The sequence below is a fragment of the Polyodon spathula genome, chromosome 9, assembly GCF_017654505.1.
Source record: "Polyodon spathula isolate WHYD16114869_AA chromosome 9, ASM1765450v1, whole genome shotgun sequence".
Taxonomy (NCBI): domain Eukaryota; kingdom Metazoa; phylum Chordata; class Actinopteri; order Acipenseriformes; family Polyodontidae; genus Polyodon; species Polyodon spathula.
Genome location: NC_054542.1, coordinates 33,744,949 through 33,765,349, shown reverse-complemented (window position 1 = coordinate 33,765,349; position 20,401 = coordinate 33,744,949). Strand labels below are relative to the sequence as shown.

At 36.7% G+C, this 20,401-nt stretch overlaps 1 protein-coding gene across 1 annotated transcript in view; it reads right to left on the bottom strand.

Annotated features, from left to right (window-relative positions):
- LOC121320693 (propionyl-CoA carboxylase alpha chain, mitochondrial-like) overlaps window positions 1-20,401 on the bottom strand; it is a 150,132-nt gene that overhangs the window by 86,411 nt on the left and 43,320 nt on the right. Inside the window, exons 13-16 of the mRNA XM_041259262.1 lie at window positions 16,104-16,247; window positions 15,497-15,571; window positions 6,692-6,760; window positions 3,333-3,408 (exon numbers count right to left, since the gene is read on the bottom strand). Of these exons, the coding sequence (XP_041115196.1) occupies window positions 3,333-3,408; window positions 6,692-6,760; window positions 15,497-15,571; window positions 16,104-16,247 (364 nt within the window). The remainder of the gene's footprint in view (window positions 1-3,332; window positions 3,409-6,691; window positions 6,761-15,496; window positions 15,572-16,103; window positions 16,248-20,401) is intronic.

Genomic DNA, 20,401 nt, shown 5'->3' with positions numbered 1-20,401 from the left:
CCAGTCTTAGTGGGGGAGACTTTCTCAACACCTACTAGTTCTTTCAATCAAGGTACACCGAATTACGCTCATTTGATAGCACATAACTTCAATCAGCAGTGCTAGCAAAAACATGGCACTGAGGTATACAACTTCAAATTCATGCCTAACCCCACAGCGCTGCATATCTAATGAGCGAATTATTGATTATTTATATAATTAAGTATTTTAGTAACATTTATTTAATTACATAAACTATTTACATAAATGTCATTGTGGCTGAGTAATTAAGAAACTGAACTACAAACCACAGGCCGCTATAGCCACGACATTCGCTCTCTTTGTCTTTTTTGGCCAGTGAGTGCCAACTTCATGGTATCGCACGTCTCTCGCAACTGTCATGGCTGGTGCTCTTCTCTTTATTGGGGGTGGTGTTATGTTTTCAGAGTGGCGGCCTCTTGCTTGGTTCTCTACATTGCCCATGTTGATCAGAGAATGCACAATTGAAGCCTTGAAGTGAAGCAGGTCAAGTGGTTTGGTTTCAGCATTCCACTTGTGGATGACCCACAGGGGAGGGAAAGGCTCGCTCCGATAGGGCATAAAACACGACCTGGATTTCACTAAACCAGGGGTGTCAAACTCGTTTTGTTTAACGGGCCTGATCCGACACCCTGGCGCTCGGTGCGGGCCGGGTGACAGTTATAAAAATACAAAGACGAACCCAAAACCTTTGCTTGAGTAACACAAATTGTCATGTTACTGTGATTGCTGTCAATCAAACTGCGACAACATGGGTGAGACAGCAGTGCGTCAACTGGTTTCAGTAGACGGACACCAGTGATACCAGAACAAGGTTCTGTGGTGACAAGTGTCATTGTGTCTATCCGTGAAGAGAAAGGTGGAACAAGAACGCTGTGTGTTTCAAGAGAAATGAAGAATTTCGTATTTCTTTAAGGGCATGAATGGAAAGCCAGTGTGCTTTATTCGTAAGCAACATGTGTCTGTGAAATAATACAACATTAAAAGACACTATGAAGCAAACCATGGCAAGAAATATGATACATATACAGGAACGGTACGTGAAAATAAATACTGTGAATTAGCACAGTCATTGAAAAAGCAGCAATTGGTGTTTACTCATGCTTGTAGCATAAGTGATGTGACATTAATATACGAGTTTTGCAAGTATGACCTGAATCATAGTATTGCAGACAGGCACGGACCCCGATTGTACCGGTGGTAGGAATCCAAGCGTGCAACTTGTATCTTCCAAAATAGAAACCTATTTTATTTAGCAAATAGTGATAAACTACGCTCGGGCTGATCTCAGCTGACAGTCAGAGCACACCAGGAGAACGCCCCCAAATGCTCCCCAAATCTCACACAGATAAAATAATTTCTGACTAATCCAGGCATTTGTTGTTTGCAATAGAATACATGTGAAAAAAGAGTTACTTCTTCTATGTTTGTCCCAGCACAATGTTTTTTAACCTATATTCTAGTGGATAAAAAAATAATATTCTGCGGGCCGGATGACATCGATCCGGGGGTCGTATTTTTCTGCACTAAACGCAGTATTTCCTAATAAAGTGGCCAGCCAGTGTACAGCATCTCAAGGTGATTTACAAAACGAGAAATATTTAAAATATATGTTGTCACCATATTTCCCTGACATTTTAACACATATTCACATTTTTCGCGTGTAAAATAATTACGAAGGCGACCACTGAAACAACAAACGCGCATAGCTTCTAGGCTTCGTGCATTTATGCCCACTGTCGCGCAATGTTCGCAAACGAGGACACATATGAATACGTTTGTTCCTCGTAATTAAAATTGAAGAAAAGACGAATAAAACTTAACACTCTCCATAATACTTGCTATGGTTGATAAAAACCAATCAACGTTTCTGTGTTGTATGGAAAGCTGTTTGATTTACGACACAATACCAGCATCACAAGCTTTCGCACAAAATAATGGCAACTGACTAGCTAAGACACGTCCTGGAAAGCAATGCGGCATGTTAAACACAAGGGGGCAGAAAACCGCACTTGAGGCTGAGTAAGCATTAAGAACAAGAACAGCAGAAAAGATCCATTTGTGAACGAAGAAAAACACGGTTTTGTATCTGTCCTCAAATAAGGACATTGTGCACGAAAGGGTTAAGGATGATATCCTACACTCTCAAAAAGAAAAAAAATACCAAAAATACAGTGATATTGCATTACCTATTTTAAAAAGGACACATTATTTCATCAACTAAACCAGATTTGTTTAGTTATATATATATATATATATATATATATATATATATATATATATATATATATATATATATATATATATATAAGCATTAAGTGCTGAAATGTCTCCTGACACTGATAGCTACTGCCTTATTTGAAAGGATTTTTCACTTGTGATACTGAGTTTAGATTACTTCTCAATGAAGAAGCAAGGCCCCTGTCATCCATTCCTAATAGTAACAGTGTAGATATTTTACAGAAAATGGGATGCAGTTTGTTTTCGGTGATTGAACTCTGTATTACTTCAATGACTCCACTTTCAGACTCAATCCCTGTCTAATGATTTTCTGAGATGCTTTATTGACAGCTCTAGTATATTTGCTCTCTTTCGCTCACCCTCTCCTTGCAACAGAAATGGACCAGAAGCTTTGTGATTTATTTCTTTTTTGTCATTTCAGGTGTTGGTTGTCATATTTGACACCACCAGTAAGTACGAAATTGACGAAGCAAACTGTGTACATGACCTCCTCCTCCCCATACAAATGCATTGTAATTGAAACATAAAACAATCAAGTCTATTTTTTTTTTTTTACAAATATAAAATGGATTTAACACACAACAAATTCTATAATCTAAAATACTGTACTTCAAGGTATGTTTGTGTTTGTTTGTTTTTACTAGCGAACCATTTATGCAAATAGACAACATAATTCTTTAAAAGGCTTTTGATATATTTTTGTTCTACACATATCCAGCCCAACACCTGAACAGCAGAAGACATTCAAAAATAACAACAAAATAGAACTTCAATTGAACAAAATACAACTTCAGTTGACTACTTATTCATACTGGATTTTCTGAGGTAAAAGCAATGCTGGTCAGAACCAGTGGACAACTTAAACACTTTAAAACATGGAATAAATAGGACTAAAAAAATTAAGTCTCCTTGGAAATGATGGGTCTTTTCTTCTTAATTAGCAGGCTTTCTCTGACTATGTTTTAATTTCCAGTTAATAAGCAAAGTCTTAATCAATTTGTTAATTACAACCTGTTCCAGCTGTTTCCCTTTAATTTATGCCAGCCTACCACACTAGGAGTTTTAGTTGTTACCTCGAATGACATAATTGTCTAGAGCCTCCTCCATTCTCTGAAGTGCTTCAGCTCGAGTAGATCCATATGTAACCAACTGAAAAAAGAAACACAAAACTGTTTACAGGAAATTATTACTATTGTTGTTGTTATTATTATTATTGTAAAATGTTATTTATTTTAACTTTTTTACTTTGAAACACATACAATGACGCATGTGAAGCACCTTGCTATTTTTCAATGTGTCATCGAAAAGATTAAAAAAAAGACAAACAAAGAAAAACAACGTCAATCATAATTCCTTTTTATTCTAGATACCTTCCACCGACAGGTTTAATAAATAAATAAATACATACATTTCTGTCAAATGAATAATCTTTTCTACAAATATAAGGAGGATTTTAAATCCTTGGGGACTAATTAACATATAAATCACAAGCGCTTCAGTCTCATCATGTAGCAAGCTCCTCTTGATTGCCGAATGATTCAAAACCTTATTATTATTATTATTATTATTATTATTATTTATTATTATTATTATTAATAATACTATTGTTTATAATATTATAAAAACCTCAACTATAGTCATGCCGTGGAGTATAATATTATACCACAAATTATTTCAATAAAGTTATTTTCACAAATGTGTTTTCCTCTCTGAAAATCTTTCATACTCCTAATTTCTTCTTTCTAAACATTTGCAACTTTTTTTTTATTAATATATTTCTACACAGACACTGTGTGACATATTATATATATATATATATATATATATATATATATATATATATATATATATATATATATATATATATATATAAATATCAGGGGTGGACAAATCACTATTATGTGTGGTAGACCGATGGGATACCAAAAGGTAAACTATGGTAGCCCACGTTTTTCAGTAGATAAACATTTAACGCTACACACCATTGAAAAAATGTAGACAGATACAACTGTAAGGTGGTAAGGTTCAGAAAAGAAATCCAACATCACTTCTGAGGGCCATTAATAAAACATATTTAGTTTTTTTTTTTTTTTTACCATGTATAACCACATGCTGCCAAAGTTTGCGAAAAAACGTAGTTTCTGTTAATATTTCTACCAAACAGTAACAAGCTAATAATAGTTTCCTTATATAAAATGTAGGGAATTACATTTGACCGCATCATTTGCATTATTTTCCCAGACTTTATCAGTCATGGGGACTCACAGTCTGGGTTTTTAATCCAATCAATATCTCATTGTTAGTTTTAAAATATTCACTGCATAACAAATTAAACAATCATGTTCTGGGTCTTAAATGGGCTGTGGGAATTATTATGCACTTATAGTAGTAATGTTGTTTTTATTTTTTCCATTTATAGAACCTAGCCCCACTTTTTACCAGTCTTTATTAGTTAAACAATTTTGTGCCATTTACTTACTATTTTTAAATATCCATAAAAATATCTGTAAAACACATAAATAACTCAACTCTGCAAGTGCTGCATTTGTTTTCAAGATGTATTATTATTATTATTATTATTATTATTATTATTATTATTATTATTCAATCAATACACAGTAGTAATGTACAAATAAACTTGCTGGCCTAGTATACAGAATATAAACATGAGCACGGCTTTCTGCTGACTTAATAAAAACAACAGTAACGTCAGGGTATACATTTAAGATAATAAAAATAGTACAAATACATTGCACACTTTATAAAGACATTACCATGCGAGGGGGCTCCCTCACAATACAGTTAATAATCGCTGGAAAAAAAAAAATAACGCACCTTTATTAACTTTCTACTGCGCTCGAGCTGCAAAGTCCCTGCACGTCGGTGACACTGTGATAGCCACTGAGGGTACAGTGTTCTCTCCTGTTTATTATATTATATATATATATGTATTACCTCAGCCAGAACTCCGGTAAAATATAGTAGCCTAGTGTATACTTGCAATCACTACTTACCGCCGGGCGCCATTCTAGAAAAGTATAAAGCAGATTCGCTGCTCTGATTGGTTTATCTGTCATGTCACTGATCTTGCAAGCAACTAATGCATGATTAAAATTTAAAAAATTAAAAAATTAAAAAGTCATGACTCTTAAGGCATGAACTAACCACGATTGGATTCGCTGGTTACTGAGCTGGAAACTGAGCTGGTTCATCAGTCTGTCTGTACAAAGTAACCAAAGACCACCTATATAGAAGATCTTTGAAGTAGCTGCTTAAGAAAAAAAACGTTAGAAGCCGCTGGTAGTCCCACAGGCTTTGCATCATTACAGCTCGGTAGTCCGGACCCAGTTTTTGGTAGTCCCGATTTGTCCTCCCCTTTAGGCACCTTTACCAATGATTACGATATTTGTCAATGAGGTTTTGCCATGATTCTTTAGTAATTTTTTACCATTCTTCAACACAAAAGTGTTCCATTTCATACAAATTCTGAGTAATTCTCTTGTGCACAGCCTTCTTCAACTCATACCAAAGATTCGGATTTAGATTGGGACTTTGACTGGGCCATTCCAGAACCTTGATTTTATTCTTCAACCATTCTGAAGTAAATTTTGATGTATACAGACTCAGACTTTCTCCAAACATAACGACTATCAGCGACACCACGTAGATCGATTCTTGTTTCATCACGCCACAAAACCTTTAACCAGAACTCATATCCATCATTCAAACGCCGTTTTGCGAACTTTAAGCATTTGTTCCTGTGACGTTTTCCTAAGAGTGGCTTTTACCTTGGCCTACAACCATTGAGACCTTCACCATGCAATACTCGACCTAAAATTGAAATGGAAGCCCCAATCCCACTTGCAACCAATTCACTTTGAATATCTTTGGCAGTCAATCTCGATTAACCTTCCTCACAATTCTTCTACTTGTTCTTGGTGAAAGAACCTTCTTTCTTCCAGACCGAGGGAGCATTGTGACAGTACCATGTGCCTTGTACTTCTTGATAATAGAAACAAGTTGAAATTGGGATACTCAAGGGCTTGGAAATCTTCTTGTAATGACAGCAATCATCCTATGCCTAACCCTTTTATACTCTCTAAGAATGTTCACCTACAATCCAGCATTTTTTAGACTTTTCTAGAATTAGATTCTGCATCATCATATTGAAATTTCTAGCACCTTGTAGACAACTCTATCATAGCATCAAATGGTATGGAGTTTAGTTAGCATTTTTTGAGTTTTGCTAAAAAAAAAAAAAAATGGTGAAATAAATAATTGTAGACATATATTTCTTGTAACCTTTTTCCTCATCTGCAAAAGCAAAACTTTTACTACAAAATATTTTTCCTAAAATTCCTTGTTTTTGAGAAATTTGTTGTGTAACCAACAAATAATACATCATATCAATACAAAAAAATAAATGACTAACTTTGGAGATCATGGGATCATAGTAAATGCTGATTTCACTTCCTTCTTGAATGCCACTGTCAACACGAACCTGAAAGAAAAAAGAAAACTGGCTCAAGTAACAAATTAACTTTATCCATTTCAGGCCACACATCTACAGCGTTGAGCAAAATCCTGCATACCCGAAGAGTGCTCCAGCCACTGCCCCACCTTCCAAAGTGCTTTTCAGTAAAAATGTGCAGATTTTACTTATACCCCAAGGAACTTCAATGCTAAAACCATGGAAACAAACCTAGAAAAGGAAGGTTCTTTGTCCGGTTTTCTTTTGTATCTGGCACATAACTTAAACTAGTAAAATGTCTCGCTAAGAGGCTTATGCCCCTCTGCAAAATATGATTTGTTTTCTATGGGATAAAACAATTGGAAAAAAAAAAGAAACTCCAATGCTTAATATAGGGCAGCTTAGGTTGTCTTTTACAAGTTTTAAACCAACAATAATTACGGACATGCTAAACAAACAAATAAAGTATATACTGTATTCAATATATTTACTGCGGATAAAATGAGCTCCCCTTGAAGGTTTACCTTTTATTCCACTTGGATTTTATTCAACGCTATCTGGTGGTCATATATGTAACTGCGTGACTTTTTATAATCTTTTTTTTATTTATTGAAAATAGGTTTTCTATAGGGTATCTTTACATTTTATTTATTTATTTTCGGTGAAAAATGGTCAGTAGCTTTTCCTGTCCACAATAGCTGAGCTGCCAGAGGTAAGTGTGCTAAAAAGATTTTCTAGGGCATTGACTGACTGGAATTGTAATTTTAAATCACAGAAGTTTTATAAAAATAATTATAAACCATGAAGGATTATTAAATGAACAAAAATATCCAACTTTTTTTTAAACGCTGAAAACGTAACACTTTTTTCGGTGCATTTCTCCTGAGGATTAACTGGTCTGCCGTAGGCTGTCCTTCCAACTCCCCTCCAAAAACCCAATTAAATCTGTAATGCATCAATTTACAGAGGAAGACGTGCTCAGCCATTCCTTTTGAAGCACCTGAATGCTGTTAACTGGCCAACAACTAAAGTAGGCATATTTCTGATTCCTGTTCCCTTCTCTGTTTGACCTCATCAGCGTAGCATTGAGGTTAGTTGTATGAAACTTTTCAAATTAGCGATTCCTGGAGAATAAGTATTCATTAAAAATGCTCTTGTCAGGCTTTGGTATCTGAAGTATTTAAAAGCTAATTTAAAAAAAAATGGAAAGGCATGGACGTGCACCCCAGGGGCAGAGAGAGGGGCAAAATACATTACATAATAAATAAATAAATAAAACACAGTCTGGTTTGCTAATTTAAAACACTGGAAAATGGGCAGTGTGAAGCAGATATGACATAAATGAACCCAACAGTGCTGTCAAGCCAGACAACCGGCCTCAGTTATAAACAGAACCATCAAGACAAATGGAGAAACTCTCAACAATGGGCAAATAAAAAGTGATTAGATAGAAATTATTAAAAGCTACAGTACTGTAACATGAAAAGCATGTTAATTATTGTATATTGAATGCATAGCCATGAATGCCATAGAAAAGATAAGAAAACTAAAGAACCATAAGCATTCGTGTTTATAGTTTTCAAAGTCCTTGCATAACTACTGCATACATTACAGCAAGTATATTTGCACGCACCCCCCCCCCACTCCTCCCCCCATGTGTTAAATATACCTTTACTACATCTGATTGGCATAAACTTTCTCTTTCTTTTCAAATTACATTCGAACACAAATACTATTGTCTAACAACCATAAGCTTTCTACACGTGAAACATGATAATTTCAAAGCAAAATAATTGTCTGTATTTTTGTTTTACATTTAAATTAAACGTGCACTTAGAAATACTTCAGCGAAAATGATCAGTAAAATTATTTATTTATTTTTTGCATTATTTCAAAAAAGAGATTAAAAACATGGTCTGGTTACTTTTCCAATCTAGCCTTAAAAACAAATAATATTACCTGCCCCTTAAACTGATCAAACTGGAAAGATAAAAAGCATACACATAAAAAAAAATTAAAAACTGGGGTTTAATGTTGTGCATAAACAAAGTCACAGGGTCAGCACCAATAGGTTTCATCACTGGCACAGTCATCTCTATTCAAGCGTGTGCAGGTACATGCCTGGAATATAATAAGGCAAGTATATTTCCATAGAATTTGCTTGTTAAATTATTTTTTTTTCCTAACTGAAACAAAGATGAAAAGTAGGTGAACTGTCTGCTCAAACTGTGCAGAAGCCACTAAGCATCGCTCCGAAGTGCGCATGGCATAATTAAAAATTCTTAATAGACAGGCCCATGTAAAGCTTTCAGGCGGCTCCCATCCTTCATTTTTAAATCACTTCTCTCCCCCTCAGCACTATCCCATGCCAGCTACATCTACCTGACAAGTGACAGCCCAATCTGATTAAATGCTTGCAAGGGAGGGGACTTGTGGGCCTCTATGACAAGCCAAAAGTGATCACCATGGAGATACATAATTACAGCTGTCAACGCGTCAACTGTCCCGCTGGCATCAATTTGATTGCTCCCAGCAATGACAGACAAAGCTTAGCGCGCACTCTCCTGCATCCAATCACGTTATCTATTCTTTGGTCCATTTAGCTGACATGCAACATTCACATAAGCACATAACAGCAGCAAGCAGAACATTTAAGACATTTTAATTGTTTTTCTTTCCCCTCTCTCTCTTTCACGTGGATGACTCATAAGCGCAAGTGTTATTACACAAAACTCCTGCTGTAGCATTAATTGAAGAAAGATATGGTGGGACAAAGACTGTAGGGGGTAGAGCATGTCCATTATCACTTGCGCTTTCAACAGGTCTCACATTTGAAAACTGCAAATTGCAAAAACTTGCAAGGGCAAAATGTTTGACATTACTTGATCCACAACCATATGGTGAAAAAACAACCCTGTAAATAAATAAATAAATATTTAAGCGTATACTTAAAGATGGCTGACTTCATTAGTTAATGTCAAGCGTTTGACAAAAAACAGTTTCTGCATTTTCACATCACTCATACACCAAAGCAACTCTCAAGAATGTGAATGAGCACATTATGTAAACTGCTGGTGTCCATTAAGAACAAGGGGAAAAAAACAAATATTCATTACTTCACTTGCAAAAGGGTCCTTGTTTATCCTAAACTGAAATGCAAGTACAAAATGCAATCAAAACGTCTCCGAACTCATAATCCTCACACCCTGACCAATCAAAGGCCACATTACCTACAGTACAATGGAGCCCATGAATATTGCTTCAAAATGTTATACTTTGTTGTTTCAGACATTTCTCATGAATTCTACCATTGAACTATAGTTTAATTGTTATATGTTGTACTTTCTAAATGTAAGGATTAACCAATTATTTCAAGAGCATGGCCTTCGTCTTTAAAAACTACATCAAATCACAATAAACAACACCCAAAAATGTTTTGCCATTCAATATTTCGGGGAGTCTCTCGGCCTTGAACACTGCCCTGAATATTCCCCATTTGAGATTTGCATCTCCTGCTACTGTATCTACTTACTATCATATTTAGGTGATAATCCATGTGCACTGAGCCCCTGCATATGATGTAATCTGTAAAACAATCCTTTCACATGGTAAACTGCAAATGTGCATTCTGGTCTCTAAAAGGTTGCTGGTTTAGTGAACCAGGTAACCTGAATGTTATGAAGCAAGACCCTTCGAGAAAGACATGTCACAGTGATATGGAGTGAATCTCCCACCCGAGGGAGGGTAAACCAAGTCAGGGAGAAAGCAGCTTGACTCAAACTGGCCCGATATCTGTGCCTCAAAGCAGACATGGGGCAATGAAACTCATGAGTCACATGATGGAGTGATGTGTGTGTGAGAGGTTACATGTCATTGAACTCTCCTCCCTCTGGAAAAACTGCCGTTGGAAATGTTATTCCTCCTTAAGTGACATCAGCTGCCCGTAAGACATCTATGAGGTTATTTATGCAGGTTTGGTGCACCACTGTTTTTCTTGTGTTAAAGTTGTACGATTCTCATGGATGACAAAACCTCACATGCATGGTATAGCCCCCTTTCTCAAAACAACCGTACGGTGTGTGATATTCACCCGGTGGGACAATAATAAAACACATATAAAAAGATGGAAAGCAGAGTCCAAAGCTACCAAAACTATATGTTGGTAGCATGCAGGTATATACCCTGCACACAGATTCATATGTGGAGTTCATTTTCAGTTTATAAAAAGCACTTACAACTTTTGCTGATTCTGCCAGTATTGTGTTGTGCCAAGTGCATGGCACCTGTTAAAATTGCATCAATTAGCATAGCATCCATTTAGTTGATAATTAATAACAATTAATAAAATTGTTGTTTTAAAATGTAGATATATAGCATAAAATCCATGACCCAAAACAAAAATAAAAACAGAGCATGTTCTTGTAAATCTAAAGCACTGTTTGCAATCCCTTCTATTGTTAACTTGCTTGCGCAAGTTACCTGTAGATTTGCAGTATCAGATGAAAGATATGGTTGGGTTGTGCAACATCAAATTAGCCATGCATGTTTTTCCCAAATGCTCTCTACTCCACCACAGAAGCACCTATGTGCAAATAACTTTCCCTGAAGAATCAAATTAATTTTTTTTCTACCTTATGTAGTGCTTTATAGTAAATGTAAAGTACTGTTTAATCCCCAATTGTATGTTCTGTTTTTTTGTTTTTTAATAATAATTACTAGCATGTTTAATTCACACAGCGCACAAGGGATTAAAGAATTTGACAGGCAATGGAGCGTCAACAAGCTCTGGTTATTTTTCTCAGTGTATGTTTAAAACCTGTCTTCAGCCTATCAAGTTCCTTTCTGTTGAAATGTGTTTATCAATAAAACATAATAGTGTGTACCGCTTACCAATAAATCAAAATATTATTCATTATTCAGTGGTGGAAACTGGTGTTTTTATTTGTTATATTGTATTCCCCCAGTATGCAAGAAATTGCACAATATATCCAAATAAACAAAATAATGTAAAAAAATAAATACATTTTTAAAAAGCTGTTTGAGATACTGTACAAAGAGAAGCGAGAGTTATCCAAAAAGTAAAAAACATAGATTGGAAAAATCTGCCTGTATTCATTGCGAATTCAGACAGAAAAACTTGATATTTTGTGCATTTTTTTTTTTTTTTTATGATGCCAAAATATAACCTCTTGTACCAACTACAAAAACATTCACACAATTCTTGTTTAGTATGGTGGTTTATTACAGCCTGTTACTATATTTGACATACGACTATGAATAATGTCCTTATACTTGAATTGAATCCGTGTACCAACAGAAAGCATCAACAAAGCAGTCAAACAAAAAACTAATTTCCTGTTTCCAAAACAAGCACATTAAAATGACCCTGCTTCGCTTAGTAAAAAAAAAAAAAATTAAAAACGGACGCACTCACAGAAGCACCCAATTTACTGTAAAGCAACTTCCAGATATTTGCGCTAAGACTACAGGCGCTAGGCTTTGAATACAGGTGCTTATTTGACACATTGTGGATTACACAGTAAGCACAGTCTTCCTCAGATTACTAGCAGGTTGTTTTCCAATATGTTTGCCCCTGTCCGCTGCATCAACTTCACTTGTTTTGCAGATTCTCTTGGTTCACTGTTTATTCCAGGTATACTCTTGTTCGGGACCTCAATCACAGTTTTATTTTCTTTCAATACTTTAGCATCAATATCTTAATTTTAATCTGTAAATACAGCTCACTGGGTCTATACACACAGTAATTAACAGATGCAACAGATTTAGCCACTCAAACACGTTACATGATCCATTTTCAACAAAGGTTTAGGGTATCAGAATGACCTAAATGCCTATGCATTGGTGTACCGCATAGGATACAGTAAACTTGTCAAAAGTGTACATTTCCAATTTCACTGTGAGCAATTACACTTTATTTTGAAAATCTAGGGCTTGCATCGGGTGCCATCATTTTTATGTATGCTTTTGTGTATGCTTATATTTGATGATAGTTTGTGGCTACCCCTAACCCAATATTGCCAAATGCTGGTTTCAAGAAATATTCTGTTGTGTTGTTTTACAACAACTTCAAAACTGTAGCAGTGCAGGTTTTTTGGCATGTTACTATACATGTTTAGAAACAAAGAAATAGTGGGCATGTCTGAAAACATTTCATTCATTTTTCAGTACAGGATTAAGCAGTGCCATTTCTTTAGACAAAGAGATTACAAAATGTCCTGTATAAACAGCAGGATGACCCATTCCAGATTTAACAAGTGGGTTGGGAAGCTGAGGTTATGCAATGAGAGTCTTATTGCTATTCATCCCTGGTTAGAATTACAGGAGTGAGTCCCCTCTCAAACAGGGATGAAAGTAAAGAAAAGGAATGTATGCATGAAAAGTAACAGCATTTGCCTTTCATCTTGGGGAGTGTGTAGCCCAAACCGCTGCACTGCAAATGTCCTTGACAGATGCACCTTGAAATAAAGCCAACAAAGTTGCCATGCCCCTGGTGGAATGGACAGTGAGCTTGCCTGGAGGGGGCAAGTTGGCCAGCTCATAGGCAGTCCTGACTGTTTGGATAGCCTCTGCTTTTACAGGGCAAGACCATGGGACTAAGCTCTATAGCAGACAAAAAAAAATTCAGACTGCCTCCCACTTTTCGTCCTGTCAGTGTAGTATGCCAGGGCCCGCACTGGGCAGAGAGTATGGAGCTGTCGCTCCCTGTCAGACTGGAAAGCAGGTGTAGGAAAGCCTCCAATTTCACAAACTGGTTGACAAGGTATGCCGAGATTGTCTTCAGCAAAAAGGCAGGATTGATATGGAGCACAACCTTTGTCCTAGCCTGTAAAAATTAAGCAGGCTTTTGCAATGGAGAATGCCTGCGTCTCACTCACGGGCTTTGCAGAGGTGATAGCAGGCAAGAAAGCCGCTGTGAGTGATAAATATTTCTGCTCAGCTGAATTCATGGGCTCAAGTGGAGGCTTCATGAGTGCATTAAGCACCCCATGTAACCTCCAGTGAGGAACAATGTCCTTCATAGGTGGCTGAAGCCGCTTTAAAAATTGCCCCACCAGGAAATGAGCTCCTGGGAAGACCAAGTCAATTTGGACATGGCAAGCCAAATGGCTGCCATATATACCTTTTCTGTAGAGGGGGATTTCCCTTTGTCAAACAAGTCCTGCAAAAATTGCAGTATAACTACCATGGGACAGGTCATGGGGTCGAACCCACGACGCAGACACCATGTCTGAAAAACACCTCACTTGTACACGTACTGGGACCGCATGGACGGTGCTCTGGCATCCTGCAGGATGTCAATGACAGCATGGACCTGGCGTCAGGCAGGAAGAACATTTGCCGTGCTTGTCCTCAACTGGCAGACTGGCCTTGCATGTGTCACAGGAATAAAACTCATGCATGACGCAAAAAGCAAGCAATGCTGTGCAGTATGATGATGTACAAGTGCTGCCTCAGTCTGCTTATAGACTGCAACCAGGCAGACCAAGACCCAAATAAAAGTGGTTTGGGCCAGAATAGGGATGGTACCGGTTCAGTGACTTTAACACCAGGTCAGTGCGGTATGGTACCGGTTCGGGAACTTTATCACCGGGTAGGTACGGTATAGGGTGGTACCGATGCTGTAACCTTGGTCCCGGTTCGGTTACCGTGGGTAGCAATGTACAGCCGCTGCTGACTCTGCACCGTGCTCGCAGCAGCATGTTGCAGACAGGGCTGCGCTTAGTCTATGTGAATACAGAAAAACACAAAATGAGAAAATATTTCTCTCAGCAAAATACAGTAATTGTAACCACTGCATAAAATATGGAAACCGTCACTCAATTTTAGCCTAGCCAAAATGAGAAATAAATAACTCCAGCCGGAGCTATTGCAGCCTGGCAGGAGAACATAAAGTCACCCGACTTATGGTGCTTGATCCCTGGGAAGTAGCAACTCAAGTCGTTGGCTTCACACAGGGCACAAGGCCGCAGTGGAATGTGACAAACAACAGGCTGTAGTGCACTAAATACGCGTAATTAGTAAAAACTAATACAGCGATTATTTTTAATATCACATATAAATTGTGTGAAAACACAATAAATGCAAAATATATAGCAGAAAAAGTAACAAGTACTTACCTGAAACTGCTCTCCTGGCAGGTCAGTTCTTGAAAGGAAAAATGCCATTGAGGTTTGTGACCGCAGTGTTTTTATGACCTCTGGGCCAGGCCATGACTGTGTCACAGGCTCATCGAGTGCCTTTGATATATCTTATTCAGGTTTGCGGTCATGGTTACATTCCGTACTTGAAAATGGAGCCACTGGGTACATAAAGTATTCACATACGTACACACATGCATAAATAAATAAATAAATACACAGCATAATCAACAGATATGACTGCACAATGTTGTAGTAAAAGTATTTTAAGGAAGGGAAAAAAGTACCGGCTTGAGTTGAGGGAAATGATGGATGTTGAATTTCAATTAATCTTTTAATGGACATAAGAACAAGTGTGTAAAATCAAATACTAGAGAAAATCCAAATATATATTTGAGTTATTTTTTCCCCATACATTTAAACACACTCAAATTTCCTCATGCAGCAAACATTTTGAACCTAGATATTGGAATAAATTCGTTCACACTATTGCTGAAATTGAAGGTTACTGTATTCCTGTCAATTTGTTCTATCATTTTGGCAGTAACAAGAAAGTGCAATTCTGTTTGAGGATTACTACTTGAAATGAATGACAGCCACCACTTACAGCAGGCAAACAAATTGGTTCCTGGTACTGGGAGAGACGACCAATCGAAGGAAGGCCAAACGACTTGTAGGGATCCTGAAAGGAAGTTAAAACAAGGAGGAAACATTATCTTTTAAATAAAACACAGGAAACAAGGTTAAATGCTGCTGGTAGAAATTAAAGCCGTTGGCTGGCTATTTTTTACCCAATCATCGTTGGTTAACAGGATTAATTACTCTTACTTCTTTTCTCCCTCCAAGCAGATGACCAATAAACCTAAGGCTGCACTAAAGAGGCTTGTACGGTTCTCCTAATTAACATAACAAGTTAAAAACTGCTCACAGAGAAAATAACTGCTAAAGCATACAGGATGTTGTGGGCAATTAAAAAGGGCAATTTAACTTAACAAAAAAAGTCTAAGATGTTAAACATAAACAAAACCATGGAGGGGAGGGCCCTGAAAACAATGTCATGATGCCGTGGTGAATTTATTTTTGTGGCACCTGAAATGAGACAAACCTTGTCCCTCCACCTGGACCCCAATATGAGATGCAGTACCATCCAAAATCACATGTGGCTAAAAAAAAAAAAAAATCCTGTTTTGTTCTTTTTCTCTTTTTTTTTTTACCTCAGCATAAACTCTGCTTTCAATGGCCCAACCATTAATAGGAATGTCAGCCTGTTTGTAGCGAAGTGAGTAACCCTTGGCAACACGGATCATTTCTTGGACCAAGTCCAGGCCAGTAATGCATTCTGTGATGGGGTGTTCAACCTGCAAGGTTAAGAATATCATCAGTGAATTGGTAAACTAATAAAACACATGCACAGTATAGAAGTATACCACAGGTTTTATATTTCTTTACAATATTTTCAATGTAAAAAAAATAAAATAAAATGTATTGTTATTCGAAATAGGTTTATTAACCTTCAAGTTCTGTAACACTTACTTTTAAAACATTCATTTCACAGAAAAGAAAAAAAAACAACCCAGAAACGTAGTGTTTCAAATCGCTGGCAGGGGTGGATTATCACTGTCTGGGGGAAGCAAGCCATTTCCACCAAACCAGTTTAGCCTAAATCTCACCCATTCGCCTGCTTTCACTAAACTGTCCTGACAAGCAACTAGATTAGCGTAATCTTACATCAGTGCAGAGTAGCAGAAATGAGCAGATGGATCCTACAGTTTTCCCCCCCAAACCTATTGGTGTAGTGCTTAGCATGCACAATAGCTGGGCTGCGCCCGTGCAATCAGTGTACTATCAGCAAATTGCCGCTAACAGCTTTGCATGATGCTGTTAAGGGAATACCCTAGTCTGTCTCCACGTTCAATATATCCGGGGTCTCTAATCACAAATAGGTACATCGTAATGTAAAATTAAAAGGTTTATTTGTCAAAAATATGTAAGAGAAAACTAATGTACTTATATAATGAAATAAACACCCCAACAATAACATTACAAAAAAACTTGGAAATTATTATTTTCCCCCAGAAATAAATAGCCCTCAAAAAATAAATACAAAATCAAAGGCATGTGAATTAAATGTAAATTTCTAACACTTGTCACTTGCTAGGCAAAACTGAGCTTGTCTTTTTAGTTTCTCCAGTAAACATCCCTAACTTTGCTAAACTGAACAGATGGTACCACTAATTAGCTCAGTTCATGTTGTAAGTTTGTTTATAAAGAGAAAAAGGTTTTCAGACATCTTGACACATTTTATTAACATATCACAAAAAAAAATCTTCAGAATATGCACACAGCTATCACTTCCCTTATTAGTATCCATTTTTCAAATTTCATATGTAATATATTCATGCATGTATATGTCAATCAGAATTCTACTGCAGGCCTTCTTAGCAGTAATTTAGACCATCTCTTGCTATAACTGCTTGACTTGTTTGCTTGTGGAGTTTACAACACACTTTAAGGTCTTCTAAGGGGTCTTTTAAAGAGGTTTAAAAGTATTGGAGAACTTTCTTTTCATAATAAATCAAACAGTGTTATACAAGATGGGCTGGCGGCATCTGGCTAAAATTGGATCGATTTCCACTAATACTATGTGGCAGTCATATTCCCAAATGTAGATGCAATTCTCCCTGAGGAGCATCCAAACTCAATGTAGGTGAGGATTAATTGTGATTTGTATTAACCAAGCTTTCTGACAGTTTGAACAAAAAAAAAAAAAAAGTGGGAAATTTAAAATAAAACACAGCTCCACACAAATGTATTTTTTATTTGTGGTTTTACAGTACCTGGATTTTATGTTTAAAACCATTTATTTGCCCGGGTATTTTTATTTTCATTTTTTTAATTTGATTTTATTTTTTTTTATTTTTTTTACTAATTTTCACCAAATAATTAGCTCAACCATGTGACAAATCTATGACTTTAAATTTAGAAGACACTTTTATGTAAATAAGTTTTCAGACACAGTTCTTCTGACCTCAATAAAATCATGCAATCCTCGCATGTGCCGGCTTTTTCATTTTTGACTTGCCTTAATAGAAGCTCAGTTCACATCTATTGGACAGTATATACACAACTGCTCCACTTAACATGGATTTCAGAAAGACGATATTTACAAAAAGCACTTTCCTACAGTAATTGAAATATTAGTGATTTAAGCGTATGTTAAATTCTGACAGAGTGGTTTGTGAACATGAATTAAAGCATATGTGAAAATAATTCCGAAGCGAGTGTCGAATTGGCCCTGGCACTCCCGTGAGCTAGGGAGGCAAAACTGGCAGGGACTGCTTCTCCTCAGTATACAGGAGAAAGCTAAAAAGTGACATGACCGCAATACAGCAGCAATATTAGGTCAATGTCCTTATGATTAACACATATTTATTAACACATATTTATAATTATTTCAAGGCTTATTTTTCTTGTACAACACCAGTAAACATAGGGAATCAATACAAGTTAATATTTCAAAGCATTTGGTATTAATCCAGAAACCAACAAACAGCAGCCATTACATGTTGGTGTGGAGTTTCCATAACAATGAAAATATGAAGCTGGCATCCTAGATGGTTTATCAAATATTAGCAGTTGAAGGTGGCAGCTTTGCAGTTTTAATGTTTCAGCTCATTCCAAGTTTTGTAAAACCCTTCTTTCACATAGACACCAACTATGACACAGCCCACAGACAATTTTAATAGTTACACTTGTTAAATGGAGCGTCTGGCTAATTAAAAGATGAACAAATGTCAGATAAGAGACCAAAGAGTTGACTTAATACAAGAACAAAGAATACAATTCTTCAATGAATGGCACTGGGGCAGAGCTAAGTTTAAAGGGACCCTCCCCTGTGCGAGCATGTAAAACAAATGCGCGTCTCCTTTTCTGTTCGTGACAGCTACCTGCTTGAGTTTCATGTAAGGCTGCCACTCACATTAGGCCAAAAAACTATTAAAGCCAATTATTTTCTAAAGACTGATCCTACTAAAAGGTATCATTCAAAAACATGTTCACTTTCTGTCATGAGCTACTGTAAAATAGTGTTTGAAGCTACCTTATTTATTAAATTACACAGGGCATATCCACCGAGACAAATATGATTACAAAGGACACCTTGTAGATAGGTGGCTTTGAGGTATAAAACAATCAAATAAAGTGAGCAATATGTACATTTTTCAACCCTTTCACACTAACGTGTTAGCAGCTGGTACTAACTGCCAAATAAATCATAAATCATGGCTACAAGGGTGCATGTTCCCAATTATCACATCTAACCACCTTGTTGAACACAACTAAGAGTGTGCTTGATTAACATTCATGGTTTCAGGGGGCCCATTGCACACTTCCAGTATGTAGTGGCAAAATAAATTCTGAAATGTTGTCAAAATACAGATTTGCAGTTTCTTCACCACTACAAACTGTAAAACTCCTTGTGGCTGAGAAAACACACAGTGTAAACCTGTCTTCAAGCAATTCCCAAGTCCACAGGAGAAGGAAGTACACTTTTATACCTTTAATTCCAAACAGAATACAACCACAACAGTTTCAAAAAAGGGCACTGCGTACAGTTTTTTTTTTTTTTTTTTTTTTTTTTTTTTTCAGTTTGGAATCTAAAACCTTATACAGGGCCTTTTTTTTCTTGCAGAACCCTGTCTGAGAAAAAAGCTTTTTGTTATTTTTTTTTACTCAAAATTACACCTCAACAACTTTGTTTATTGTATGCTTGTTTTTGCATAACCTGCACTGCCACAGCCTTTCATGCTTTGCAAATTACACAAGAATATTAAACAATAGTTTGTAACATTCACCTACTGATTAGCCTGTAATTATTATTATTATTTTTTTTAAAGTGATATACAAACAGATATACTTCCCACTGGGTGATACCACACAGAGCAGAAAAGCATTATAAAGAAAGACTGACTTCCTATACAATGTCTTTTTACAGACTGCAAGCAATTCAGTAACACAAACAAATATAAAATCATTACTGGAACTACCGTAATTCTTTTCTATATAACACACACCTGGTGTATAAAATGCATCCCTTGTGCTGAATTAGCTTGGATTACATCTTTTGTATAATACACTTCTTGTTAAGCCCAGGACACGCTGCCTGATACAGTCAATAGCAATCAATAGGGCAGTGTGTTATGCTTTGCAATGAGATTTTGCAGGATCAGGCGATCGATTTCAGCCAGTTCGCAAAGTTTAAACGTGTTTAATATTTTGCAGTGAGATTCCCTCGCATCGGCTAGTGTGTTACATAACCACTTGCAAGTCTCAATATCAGTAAACAATGAGTTAGCTCAACATGTTTCTGTGCAGAAATGGGTTTTTGCAAGAACTATGTAATCAAATTTTGGACCACCTGGAGTTTACTCACGGGCCACTAGTGGTCCGTGGACTACAAGTTGGGAGCCACTGGGCTAGTGTGTTACACCCACTCGCAAATCCCAGTCAGCAA